The following is a 12,422-nucleotide window of genomic DNA, read 5'->3' as shown; positions in this document are numbered from 1 at the left end:
GTTTGAATATCACAGTGACGATAATGCAAGTGTGGTGGGAAAAGGGGCAAGAGAGTTCAATGTTCGAAACTCGTCAGACATGTATTGATTCATAAACACATTAATCATGAAGCGATTAAATCATTAGAAATGATTCATAATCCAGAACCATGAAATCCTCAACGTCTCCAATTCAAACCCAACGCCTCTAAACCAGTCCATCAAATCCGTGCAGTCTTGTCGTTCCGTGGGAAAAAAGCATCGATCCAGTCCGCGTACAAATCGTAGTCGTAACATCATTACACACACAAATCATCAGTTGAACAGTTTCTTGAACATGCCCTTGATGCCGCCAGACTTCTCCTTCTCCCGCTCCCTCTCCTTCTCAACATCTCTCGTCTTCTTCCTGCCCTCCTCGCGAGCTCTGCGACGAGAATCGTCCGGACTGGCATGGGAGTGATGAGAAGAATGCTTCGAGCGGGGCTTCTCCTCTGCCACTCGCCTGGCCTCCTCGGCGACCTGGTCACGCACTTTCTGGAGCTTAGCCCTGCCGCTGCCGTCTTCAGAATGGCGGCGGTGACGGTGCCTGGAACGCGTGGTGTCTGTCCGATTAGGAATGTCGCGAGTAGCCGCTGCGTCTTGGTGTCCTGCGTCGTCATCCATTGGCATGTCGTCCTTGGCAAGGGGGGGATCCTGAGGGGGGGCTGCTGCCGATGAAGCCGTACCTTCTCGGTTTCTGACGCTGAAGAATCGTCTTGGCCCTGTCCTGTCCGACGAGGGTTCTCGCACATCTTTGCGTTCTCGCTTGCTGGAGGTGCGCTCCGGGATAACGCGCTCGGGGCGGTTGTGCTCCGAGGTACTGTGACGACGAGAAGAACGGCGGTGGCTGCGGTCCATGGGTTCCTGTGACCTGTCGAGGATCTCTGGCTCCTTTCCCTTGGTGCTGCGACGGCGCTCTCTCTCCTTCTCCTCTTGCTCCCTCTCCAGCTCACGCTCGCGCTGCCGTTCCCTCTCCCTTCTTCGTTCTCTGTCTCTCTCTCTATCTCTTCGCTCTTGCTCCCTCTCCCGCTCGAGCTCGGCTTCCCGCTCGCGCGCGCGTTCCTTGTCTCTTGCAAGTCTTCGCTCTTCCTTTCTTCTATCATGAGCTGCTTGCTCCTCAGGAGTGCGCTCAGAACGTCTCTCGCTTCTCTCCGTATGCTCACTGCGACCTTCGCTTCGCTCGCTGTGTCGGCGGCGGCGGGTGGTGGTCTGTGTCTGTGGGCTTTCCGAGAAGCCGCTGTCTTGTCGCTTGGGCGTTCTCGGGGGCGTGCTTGGAGCCGTGTCGCGAGATCGGTAAGATGATCGGTCGCTGTCGGTGCGGTGACGGCGGTGAGAAGATTGGTGGGAGTGAGACGAATGACGACGACTGCTGTCGCGGCCTTCTTCCTCAGCCCGGCGACTGGAGTATGAAGATGGATGGTGGGAAGAGTGGGAAGAACGGCGGTGTCGGCGGTGCTTGTCGCGCTCCTCTTTTCTTTCTATAAACTGGTTAGCACCAAACTCATTGACTGTATCCGCTCCCTTAGTGGTAGTACTCCTGCGTCTGGAAAGAAGGCTTGGTAGGACCCGCGAGAAAAATGCTCGAGCCTTCTTTGGCTTCATCTTCAACTGTTGATCCAAGCTGGGCATAGCCTTGATGAGCTGTGTGCTGTCCTGGGAGGAGGGACTGTTCGGAGGGCTGAGAGTCTGGGCCGTAGCATAGATAATCACGGCCGCTGCAACAAGTTCTTCGGCCCGAGCAACCGAGAGCTTGCGTTGCCGCCTGAGTGCCTTTGCCCTCGCCCTGGAGGCTGGTGATGAAGGATCGCAAAGATCAGGCAGGATCACAGCTGGAGTCGAGGGCCTGAAGCCGAAGACAGAGCTGCTGTCTGTTTGCGTGCCTTGATCTGAGAAACCTTCCTTCTCCACCGGGCTGAAGTTGGCATCAACGTCGACGTCTTCTGGCTTGGGTCCCGTAAGAGTAGCGGACCCTGACATTGGAATGTTGCCATCAAGAGTCTGTGTGAGCTTGTCTGAAGAACCGCGTCGTGAAATGGTTTCGTCGGAGTCCTTGCCAAGTTGATCTATGGCCACCAGGCCTGCGACGCCGGCAACACCAACGGCTGCAACTCCTGTGATGACAGCATCTGTATCGTCGGCGTCTGGAGCGTCCTTTGTCGATTCTTCTGGTGTATCTTCGACAGGATTGGCTTCTGCTGGGGAACTTTCTTGTTCGACAGGTGCCTGATCCTCTTGCGGTTCAACGGGCTCAGGCTCTTGTACCTCGACTGCTTCTGGTTCTTGTTCGACTTCTTCGGCCTCTTGCTCAGGTTCTGGCTCGGGCTCAGCAGGCTCAGCAGGCTCAGGCTCTTGTGACTCGGCTTGCTCAGGTTCTTGCGGCTCGACTTCTTCAGCTGCTTGTTCGACGTTCTCGGGCTCTTGTGGCTGGGCTTGCTCAGGTTCTGGCTCAGGTTCTTGCGGTTCAGTCTCAACAGGCTCAACGGGCTCGGCAAGCTCTTGTGGCTCGGCAGGCTCAGGCTCTTGTGGCTCAACAGGCTCAGGCTCTTGTGGCTCAGCTTGTTCAGGTTCTTGTTCGACGTTCTCGGGCTCTTGTTCGACCTGTGCAGGCTCTTGCGGCTCGGCTTGCTCGTGCGCGGGTTCGGGCTCGGTCTGTTCGACAGGGGCGGCGTCCTCATCTTCAGGTGGGCTTGGCTCTGGCCCAGGCTCTTCAGCGGTCGTCGTCAAGTCCTCTTGCGGTGAAACCTCTTCTTCGGCTGGCGGCGCGCCATCGCTCTCTTGTGCTTGCGCCTCGGGGGCATCCGGGTCGGCGGCCTCTCCAGCTGGGACTTCGGTCTCCTCTCCAGAGGGCTCCGGTGCGGCATCGTCTTCCTCGGTGTGCGGGGCATCTTCCGGGACATCCTCGGCGGCGCCCTCGGGATTCTCTCCATCCGGTCCTTCCCGTGCATCTCCATCGGGGGAATCGGGGGAAGGAGGGGTATTCTCACCTGGTTTCTCTTCACTAGGAATCGGCGGCACTGAGTCCTTGCTCTCCTCAACATCCAAACCTCGTGTCTTCTCTCCTTCTGGCGCAGTCTTGTCAGCCACAACAGCCGCAGCAGTCGCTCCAGCAGCGGCAACCGCAATTCCTGCGGCAATCTCGGCTGCATGACTATCCTCTGTCGCGGGTTCCGCTTCAGGCTCAGCTGGAGCAGGGTCAGCAGGAGCTTCTTCAGCAGCCGGTTCCTCAGTAACAGGAGCTTCCTCAGGAACAGGAATTTGTTCAGCAGCAGGTTCCTCAGCCGGAGCAGGTTCCTCAGCCGGGGCAGGTTCCTCAGCCGGAGCAGGTTTGGCGGCGGCTTCTTCAGCAGCAGGCTCAGCGGGAGCCTCTTCAACAGCTGGTTCCTCAGCAACGGGCTCTTCAGCAGCGGGTTCTTCAGCAGCAACAGCCTCAGCAGCAGGTTCGTCGACCGTAGAAGGTTCAGCCGGGGCTTCTTCAGCAGCAGGAGCCTCTTCCGCAACGGGGGCTTCTTCCGCGACGGGGGCTTCTTCAGCAGCCGGGACTTCATCATCAGCCGCTTTCTCGGCAACGGGAGCTTCTTCTGGGGCCGGGGCTTCTTCAGGGGCAGGAGCCTCCTCAGTAGCGGGTGCCTCCACAGCAGCGGGAGCTTCCTCAGCGGCGGGAGCCTCTTCCGCGACTGGGGCTTCTTCGACAGTTGGAGGGTCAGCAGGAGGTTCTTCGCTCGCAGCCGGCTCGGCAGGTGCCTCCTCAGATGCGACTGGTTCAGCTTGGGGTGCTTCCGCCTCAGGCTCAGCAGCTGCAGGCTCTTCGGCCGCAGGAGGATCAGCTGGCGACTCCTCAGCTTCAGGCTCAGCAGCAGGTGTCTCATCAGCGGCAACTGGTTCTGCGGATGGTTCCTCAGTGGCGGCTGGCTCAGCGGCGGCTTCATCGGGCGCCGCAGACTCAACAGCTGGTTCCTCTGTAACTGGTTCTGCAGGAGTTTCTTCTGCGGCTGCTGGCTCAGCAGCTGGCGCTTCTTCAACTGCAGCAACAGAAGCAGGCTCGGCAGTAGCATCTTCTGTAACCGGTTCAGCCAGAGTTTCTTCCGCTGCAGCGTTCTCCTCTGGAGCTGGTTCAGCTGGAGCTGGTTCAGCTGGAGTTCCTTCAGCTGCAGCAGGCTCGGCGGCAGGCTCAGCAGCAGGTTCGTCGGTGACTTGCTCAGCAGGGGCATCCTCAGACGCGGCAGGCTCCGCAGCAGGCTCAGCAGAAGGTTCGTCTGCGACTGGCTCGGCTTGGGGTTCTTCGGCAGGAGCTGGCTCCGCGGGCTTTTCCTCAGCCGCGACAGGCTCAGCGGCGGGCTCCTCTGCAGCAGGCTCGGCCGCAGGAGGCTCTTCGGCCGTAGAAGACTCAGCAGCAGGTTCAGCAGCTGGCTCAGAAGCAGGTTCCTCCACAGCAGGTTCGGCTGGAGCTTCGTCGGCAACGACCGGCTCAGCGGGGGCTTCGGCCGCGACAGGTTCCGCAGAAGCTTCCTCGCCCTCAGGAGGGCTTGCCACAGCCTCACTCGGCTCGACCGGGTCGGCCTCGGGCTGCGTAGCGGGCTCTCTGGACTCAGCCGGTTGTTCTTGAGGTTCAGGCGCAGCTTGCTCTGCCTCGGTGGCCTCGACGGGCTCCGGGGCAGGCTGCTCAGCTTCAGCCGTCTCAGCCGTCTCTGCCGCAGGTTGCTCAGATTCGACGGGCTCGGCAGGCTCGGGCGCAGTTTCACTGGCCTCGCCGGCTTCGGCCGCCGGTTCCTCGGGTCCGCTAGCTTCAACGGGCTGTTCCGGTTCGCTGGCTTCAACAGGCTCAGCTGCAGGATCACTCTCGGGTTCCTTTGCCTCGTCGGTTTGTGGTGCCTCAGCTGGTGCCTCGGCTGTGTCTGCAGAAGAGTCTGGCTGGGTATCTTGCTCTTGGACAACCGCCTTTTCGACCTCATCACCGACGGGGCTTTCCTGAGTTTCAGGAGCGGCCTCGCCTTCAGCAGAGACTTCCTTGGGTTCTTCGGCAGAAGCTTCCGGTTGTTCGTCTGAAGGAGCAGGGGCGGGAGCGTCTTCGCTCTCGTTTTGAGTCTCTTCCGCTGGAGCGGCGGCTTCTTCAGGCTGAGCGTCTTCCTCTGGGGCAGCTTCAACAACAGGCTTGTCTTCCGCGGTCTCCTCTGCTGCGGGTGGATCGATTGCAGCGGGTTGTTCCTCTTCGACATTGCTTGGTTGGGCTGCGTCGCCATCGGCGGGGCTGTCATTGCCTTGTTCCTCGCCCGCAGGGGTTTCTTCAGTCTCGGGAGCAGGTGCATCGGGCTGAGCTACCTCTTCGGCCGTGTTGGGGGCTGGCACTGCATCTTCTTGCTTGTCTTCGGCAGTTGCAGGCTGGTCCTCAACGCTTTCCTCAGCGGGCTGGGTGTCGGCAGGGCTCTCTTGAGCCTGCTCAGTACTGACAGCTTCTTCTGCAGGAGGTGCTGTCGTGGGTGCTTCCTCTGCAGCTGGGGCCTCGCCGCCGTCAACAGCCGCAGCCTCCGCGGCGGGGCTCTCGTCAACGACAGGAGCCTCTTCAATAGTGGCAGGTTCAGCAGTGGCAGGTTCGTCAGTGGCCGGTTCAGCAGCTGGCTCATCGGTGGGCTTTGGAGCATCGTCACCCTCGTCCTTGGTCTCTTCCGCCGACGCATCGACGACTTCTGGAGCAGGGTCGGAAGCCTCGGGCTGTGGAGCGGCCTCGGTCTCGGTCGCTTCAGCCTTACTTTCTTCCGGCGTAGAGTCTGCTTCAGCGGTGGCCTCAGCCACTTCCTCTTGGCTGTCCGACGCGGGCGCGGCCTCAGTGGTCTCCGCTTCGGTGCTCTCGGGGGCGGGCTCCGGCACGGCGGCAGGGGCTTCCTCGCTACTTTGCTCGACGGCAGGCTCTGGAACGTCGTCCTCCTGAGCAGTGGGTTCGGGCTCGGCTGTTTCCTCGGCTTTGGCATCATCCGGAGTCTGAGTTTCGGCCGGTTCGGCAGGCTCTGCGGGCGCATCGGCTGCGGTCTCGGCTTCCGGAGTTGGTTCCGGTTCGGCCGCAGGGTCCGCGTCCGCAACCGGAGTGGGCTCCACTGGTGTGTCGGCGGGAACATCGGCAGGGGTCTCCTCCGTGGCAGCTTCCTCGGTTTCCGTGACTGGCTCTGTTGCTGTCTTAGCATCCTTGGTCTCTATGTTTAGATTTGCTTCCGAAAAGGTAAAGTCTTTGCCGTCGCTAATCAGTTCGTACTGGTCCATACCTTCAGTTGACACGGGTGCGTCTTGTGGTGCTTCATCGTCAGGGGACGTTGAGACCGGATCCTCTTCTGGCTTGGCCTCGTGGGGAGCGTCGGCAGCTTTGTCCTCGATTTCCTCTCCAGGAGAGGCTTCCTCAGTTGGTGGCTGATCAGGAGTCTCAATTGGGGCTGCGTCTTCAGGCTGGATCTCGGCGGCCGGTACTTCTTCCGGGGTGATGCTGGCATCCTCGGCGGTCTTATCGGTGGGCTCCTCGGCGGGCTCCTCGGTGGCCGCCTCGACTGTCTCAGCCGGTGCTTCTGCCGGCGCTTCTGCCGGCGCCTTTGCTGGAGCCTCAACTGGTGCTTCAGCCGGTGTCTCGACTGGTGCCTCGACTGGTGCCTCGACTGGCTCTTCGACAGGCTCCTTGGTAGACTCCTCGACTGGAGCGGGCTCTTCAGCGGCCGGGTCAGCTGATAAGACTTGCGTCTCAGCCGTGTCTTCGGCTGGCTTTTCATCCGAACCATCCTCCGGAGCGGCGTCAGTTGGAACCTCGGTAGGTTGCTCGGCGGAAGTTTCAGCCGGCTCCTCAGCGGTAGCCGCGACTGGCTCCTCGCTTGCAACCTCAGTTGGCTGTTCGCCGGAAGGTTTCGCAGGCTGTTCGCTAGGAGCTTCAACGACGGATTCCTCTTGAGGAGCATCGCTGGGCTTTTCCGCTGGGTCCTCGGCTACTGGCTCGGTGGCAGTCTCAGCCGGTGCCGCTTCGTCACTGGGAGGTTCGGGTGGCTGCTCGCTAGCAGCCTCAGCTGGTTCTTCGCTGGCAGCCTCGACTGGCACGGCCGCATCATCAGGTGTAGTCTCGCTGACGGGTTCCGCCGGAGGTGTGTCGCTGGGCGGGTCCTTGGCTTCTTCTTCGACAGTTGCGGATGTGGTGTCAGGGTCGGGTTGAGCAGCGGTCTCGTCTGCGGCATCTGCCTTGTCTTCCTCCGCAGGCGCGGCGCCCTCGTCACCTTGCTGGTCTGGAGAAGCCGACTCTTCAGGCTGGGCGGAGGCCTCATCTTCAGGGGCGGCGGACGCTTCGGGTTCCGCAACCTCTGCCGCCGCGGCTTCTGGCTTCTCTTGGTCCTCAGGGGCGACGGTCTCTTCGGTGGCAACAGTCTCTTCAGGCGTTTTTCCTCCCTCTGCGGGATCGCTGGACGTTGTATCGGCAGCCGCTGATTTTTCGACAGCCTCAGCAACAGGTGGTTCGATTTCTTCGCTCTTGGCTTCTTCGGGGGCAGGAGCATCCTCGGCAGGCTTGTCGCTTGCTTCCTCCGGTTTGATGGGCGCATCGTCGGCAGTCGTTACATCATCGGTGGTGTCAATGGCCGGGGCATCTTGAGTTTCCGCTGGCTCAGTGGCAGCAGCTTCATCAGCAGCCTCAACCGGCGCAGCATCTTCAACCGGCGCAGCATCTTCAACCGGCGTAGCATCTTCGACCGGAAGAGCAGGATCAGCTGGCGCAGAGTCCTCAGGTGGAGGAGCAGCCTCGGCCGCCGCATCGCCCTCGGCCTTGTCACCTGATTCCTCCTCGGGAACGCTGGCGGTGGCATCCGCAGCTGGGAGATCCTCAGACTCTTCAGCGGCGGGCCGTTCCGTCGGCGGTGTACTTTCATCTGGAGCATCAGGCGTAGCCTCCAGTGTGGGATCTGCTGGTGACTCGTCGACGTTTTCGGCCTTCTCCTCAGGCACAGCAGGTTCAGCGCTGTCTGCAGTGGCTTCTTCCGCAGCCTTGGCCTCGTCTTCCGGGGCGGTGGCTTCAGCACTGTCTGCGGGAGCAGCATCTGCAGCCTCGACCTTCTCGTCAGCGACGGGAACGTCTGTCGCATCTGGCGCGTCCGCGGGAGCATCAGGGGTGTCGGAAGGAGCCGCATCCTCAGCTTCCTGCTTCTCCTCCTCCACAGGAGCATCTACAGGATCTGAAGGTGCTGCCTTTTCCTCCTCCAACGTCTCGTCGGCCACAGGGGCTTCTGAGACTTCTGGAGCATCTGCAGAAGCAGCTTCTTCACCCTGCTTCTCATCGTCGGCGGGTGCTTCAGGCGTGCTCTCAACCTTCTCCTCTTCCACGGGAGCGTCCGGTGCATCTGCGGGAGCGTCTGGTGCATCTGCAGGGGCTTCGGGAGCGTCCATGGGAGCTGCATTCTCATCATCCTGCTTGGTATCGTCGACAGGAGCATCCGTGTTGCTCTCTACCTTCTCGTCGCTAGCAGGCGCGTCTGAAGGCTCTGTAGGAGCATCTGGAGTGTCTGCGGGAGCTTCTTCTTCTGCATTCTCAACAACAGCGGAGACATCTGCAGGGGCTTCCGCTTCAGCCGCAGCCTCCTCCTGCTCAGGAGCAGGAGCAGGCGTGTCTGAGGGTTCCGCATCGTTGTCCTCCTGCTTCTCCTCGCTGGTGGGCGCATCCGGTGCATCTGAAGATGCCGCATCTGTCGCAACGACAGCCGCTACTCCAGCGGTCGCAATCGCGGCTGCGGCTGCAGCTGCTGGGATGGCGCTCGAGTCACCCTTGTCGGCGTCGTCCTTGGACTCCCCAAGACTACGGTCGGCAGCAGGGACCTCTGGCTCGTCCATCTTGGGCGGCTTGGCGTCTTCCGCGGGAACGGACTTGGGACTCTCAACCGGCTCCGGTTCAGCCTCCTTGGCGCCCTTCTTCTTCTTTTTGTCCTTCTTCTTGTCTTTCTTGCTCTTCTTAGAGGATTCCTTTGGTGTTTCTTTGGGTACCTCCTTGGCGGACTCTTTGGACTTTTTGGAAGGTGGCGAGGGCGGCGGCTCTGCAACGACTTCGGGCTCGGGCTCAGGCTCAGGCTCAGGTGTAGGCTCTGGTTCTTGCTTAGGCTCTGGCTCTTGCTCTGGCTCCTCCGGGATTGTTGGCTCGCGCTGAGGTTCCGGTTCCTCTTCGGGTTCAGGTGTCGGCTCCGGTTCTACAGGCGGTGGAGGGGGAGGAGGCGGTGCAACTTCCTCCTTCTGGCCCTTCTTCTTCTTCTTCTTCTTTGCCTTGGTTATTGGCGCCCACTCTTCATCGGCGAAGACGGTTTCTTGTGGTGTTTCTGGTGCGGCGTACTCGGGAGGTGTTGGTGCTTCGTCGTAGATGGCCGGGGCTGGTGGTGCCGCGGCGGCCTTCTTGTCTTTTTTGCTCTTCTTCTTCTTCTTGCTACTTGACGAAGCTTGTGGCTGCGCGGGGTACACCTGACCGTTGGCGAATACGTCGTCGTCTTTGGAAATCAATAAGGTCAGAATTGGACAATGCGATATCAATTAAAGCATGCGCGGTACGTAGCTTTCTTACCATTCCGTAGCTCGTCATCCGAGGCTTGAAAGTAGTTGACCTTGGAGAAGTCCTGTGTCTGGACTTGGCCCCAGCCAACGTTTGCCCGGTACGGGCAGTAGTCGACCGGATCTTCATTCGAATTCATGCTGTCCGGGACTGGTGATTATGGGTGCCCTTGCCTAATCTGATACACAGTCAATGCAGATCCGGGGGTGATGGTCTGATGTTGTCTGTGGCGTACCTGGATGATTGGATCTTTTTGGTGAGAGTGAGATTGGGTGTTGTCTTTGCTCACGTTGGGTTCTCGATTGTCTTGTTGCAGTGTGTGGTGCCCAAACCAGAATTGAGAGGAATCGAGTCTCTTGGGCGGGTATCGCGAAACTCAAAAGGAAGCACAGCTTTGTATCTCGTCGCCTATGAGACGAATGTAGCAGTGTAAACAGACAACAGATGGATTGATGATATTTGGTGACCAGGAAGTGGCAGGTTTGTTGTCTCGGCTTGACAATGGATAGGGTAGGGGGAAATAAGGACCATGAATGACGAGATGCGAACTGTCCAAGGCACACCCAGGAGCGCACAACTGGGCCAAGACGTGGTAGAAAAAGTAGGTTCTCGACAAGCAGGGGGGAGCTTTCCTAGCAGTGCCAAACATCGCAAGCATCACTGGCTGGAGACAGGGTACAGGGCGCGGGAGTAAGGGGTCCCTGACGCAGGCGTACCCCACGTCGTCCCCACGAATGGGGACAGATTTGGGCAATCTCTGAGTCCAAGTGATCAACTGTCGTGCTCCAGAGCCATTGGCTCAAGTGAGGCGGGAGGAGACTGGCGCCACGTCGCAATTGGGTTGGTTTGGACTGGGGTTTGAGGCTTTTGGGAATTCGGGGGGCTTGACAGTTGGAGGGATAGATGATGTGATGAGAGACAGGAGAGACATGAGGGAGGTGAACATCGGACGGACCAGGAGCCGAGGTGAAGGAGGGATAATGGCTGCCCAACGACGATGCAATTGGGATGAAGCGGCCAACCGGCATAGCGAGGCGGCTCGACGATGGCGGGCATGAATGCCGCTGATTTCTTCCGGGATATGTACTTTAAATTATGTGGTCTTAACCCCTTTTGTCGTGAATTGTCTTCTTTTTGCTCTTCCGCGTAACAAAACCAAAGCTCTGTAGGGTAGAACACTTGCATCAACCCCATGAGCCCAATCCTAACTAGATATTCTCAAGTTCGAGAGGAAACTGAGACAAGTTCGGTCCAGTACTATGGGCCGTGTCTGAGACTAAGAAGGCAAGCATCAAGATTTGAGACAAATGCCACGGTTGAGAGACAGTCCAGACAACCGTGTTGAACCGTTGTCCTTCAGGGAAGACTTTTCAGACGTGAAATGGTCGGCCCAAAGAGGCATAGAGGGCCCCATTTATTCCTCTATCCCGTGTGCCTGTCTGAAAAACCTGAGAAACGGCAGCCGGTGAAGCGTCGAGTAACCGTTTGCTTAGCAGTCATGAGCTAATAATTGCTGTGCTGCGCTGGTCGTCAACGTCTGGCCCAGCGCACTCGAGCGTATCGGGCAATAGGAGACAGGGAACACGATGGGCCGGCCCACTGGAGCCAGGGCGGATCCTTGCTGTTGGCTAGATACATGGTGCCTGCCAGGACAGAAGGAAAAGATTGCCGACGGAAGAGTGGTTCCTGGAATCACACAACGGAGGACACCCTCAACCCAAGTGGTCTGTCATCCGTTGTTCGAGAAGATGGAGGGTGGACAAGGGAGAACCCGCGGGTTGGCTACATGCAGTTAAGCGGCAGGGTGAGATAGGTTGTATGTGTGTGATTCTGTGTGAGAGTTTTGTGTAAGCGGGAGAGGAGTTTCCAGCGTCCCTGAGGGCAGGTCGCAGCGGCAGGTACTGGTGACGGTGGGGGTTGGAAGGCGAAAGAGCGCGGTTTGTTTCTCATCGGCCATTTAACCCCCGGTCAGCGACGTGCAACGTGGCTCGCCTGGTTGAGGCTCGCCTGTGAAGATCCATGCAGCAGAGTCCGGACCGCGGGCTGGCGGGAGGGGCGGATGTGACTGCAGTGACAGCGATAGTGGCACCGGCCGTCGCAGTGGTGGGGTTGGGCGACGGTTTGTAGCGGTTTGTAAACGCAAGTAGAGTACAGTGAGTTACTCGGTAGACTTTTCGACGTGCAGAGATATGATGGTCAGGCGGAATTGCGAAGGCCAGCAAGCCAGTGCTGACCATGTCAGCATGGACGACTGAAGTTGGTATTCGCGCGCGATGCTCCTTGGAAACCTTGCGCCCGACGCGAAGGGTGCGGGTTGGACAGAGTCAGATGTACGCATACGCATAGCCTCTGGCATGGTTGTCACTGGCGGGTCGTGGGGAGAGGTTGGCGTCTACCTGGGTACGAGAACGTAGGCAGCGGAGGTTGGGCGGGATGATGGTCGCGGTGGATGGCTGAGGTAACCACATGGCTCCTCCCGAAGGACGGTGTGTGAGAGCTGCAGTAGCCCAGTCTGGCCCGAGGAGATGTGCAGCGAGTATGCGTCCCGTTGCGCAAAAGCAATTACTGCCATTGGCGCCGTTGATGCCCTGCGGAAACCCGACTTGGTCCGACGACATGCCACAGACGGGGGACAAGATTGAGGGAGATGCGATGGGCCGCAGAAGTCGAAACCCGGGGGTTGGTTGGGCGCTGAGAGCACGACAGCCGACGACATGGCCGCTGATTAGTGCCAACTTCTGTCTGGCAGCGACATCCATTCAGGCTGATCCCGACAATGGGTGAACAGTTGGCAGATGTCGGTGGTTGCCCGTTGACGGACGCCCGTCGGGCTGGCAGGGCATTGAAGCTCACGGTGAGGCCATCG

At 59.5% G+C, this 12,422-nt stretch overlaps 1 protein-coding gene across 1 annotated transcript; it reads right to left on the bottom strand.

Moving 5' to 3' along the window:
- Positions 1-294: 294 nt before the first annotated feature.
- On the bottom strand, positions 295-9,695 carry COL26b_000589 (uncharacterized protein; the record flags this gene model as incomplete). Its single annotated transcript, XM_053173555.1, has 2 exons — positions 295-9,494; positions 9,569-9,695. The coding sequence occupies 2 exons, from the start codon at positions 9,693-9,695 to the stop codon at positions 295-297; spliced, it is 9,327 nt and encodes a 3,108-aa protein (XP_053042603.1).
- Between the last annotated feature and the right edge of the window lie 2,727 nt (positions 9,696-12,422).

Source organism: Colletotrichum chrysophilum, assembly GCF_026319265.1.
Source record: "Colletotrichum chrysophilum strain AFK26 chromosome Unknown scaffold_2, whole genome shotgun sequence".
NCBI classification, from domain to species: Eukaryota; Fungi; Ascomycota; class Sordariomycetes; order Glomerellales; family Glomerellaceae; genus Colletotrichum; species Colletotrichum chrysophilum.
Note: the sequence above shows the minus strand (reverse complement) of the source record. Positions and strands in the feature narration are given on the sequence as shown.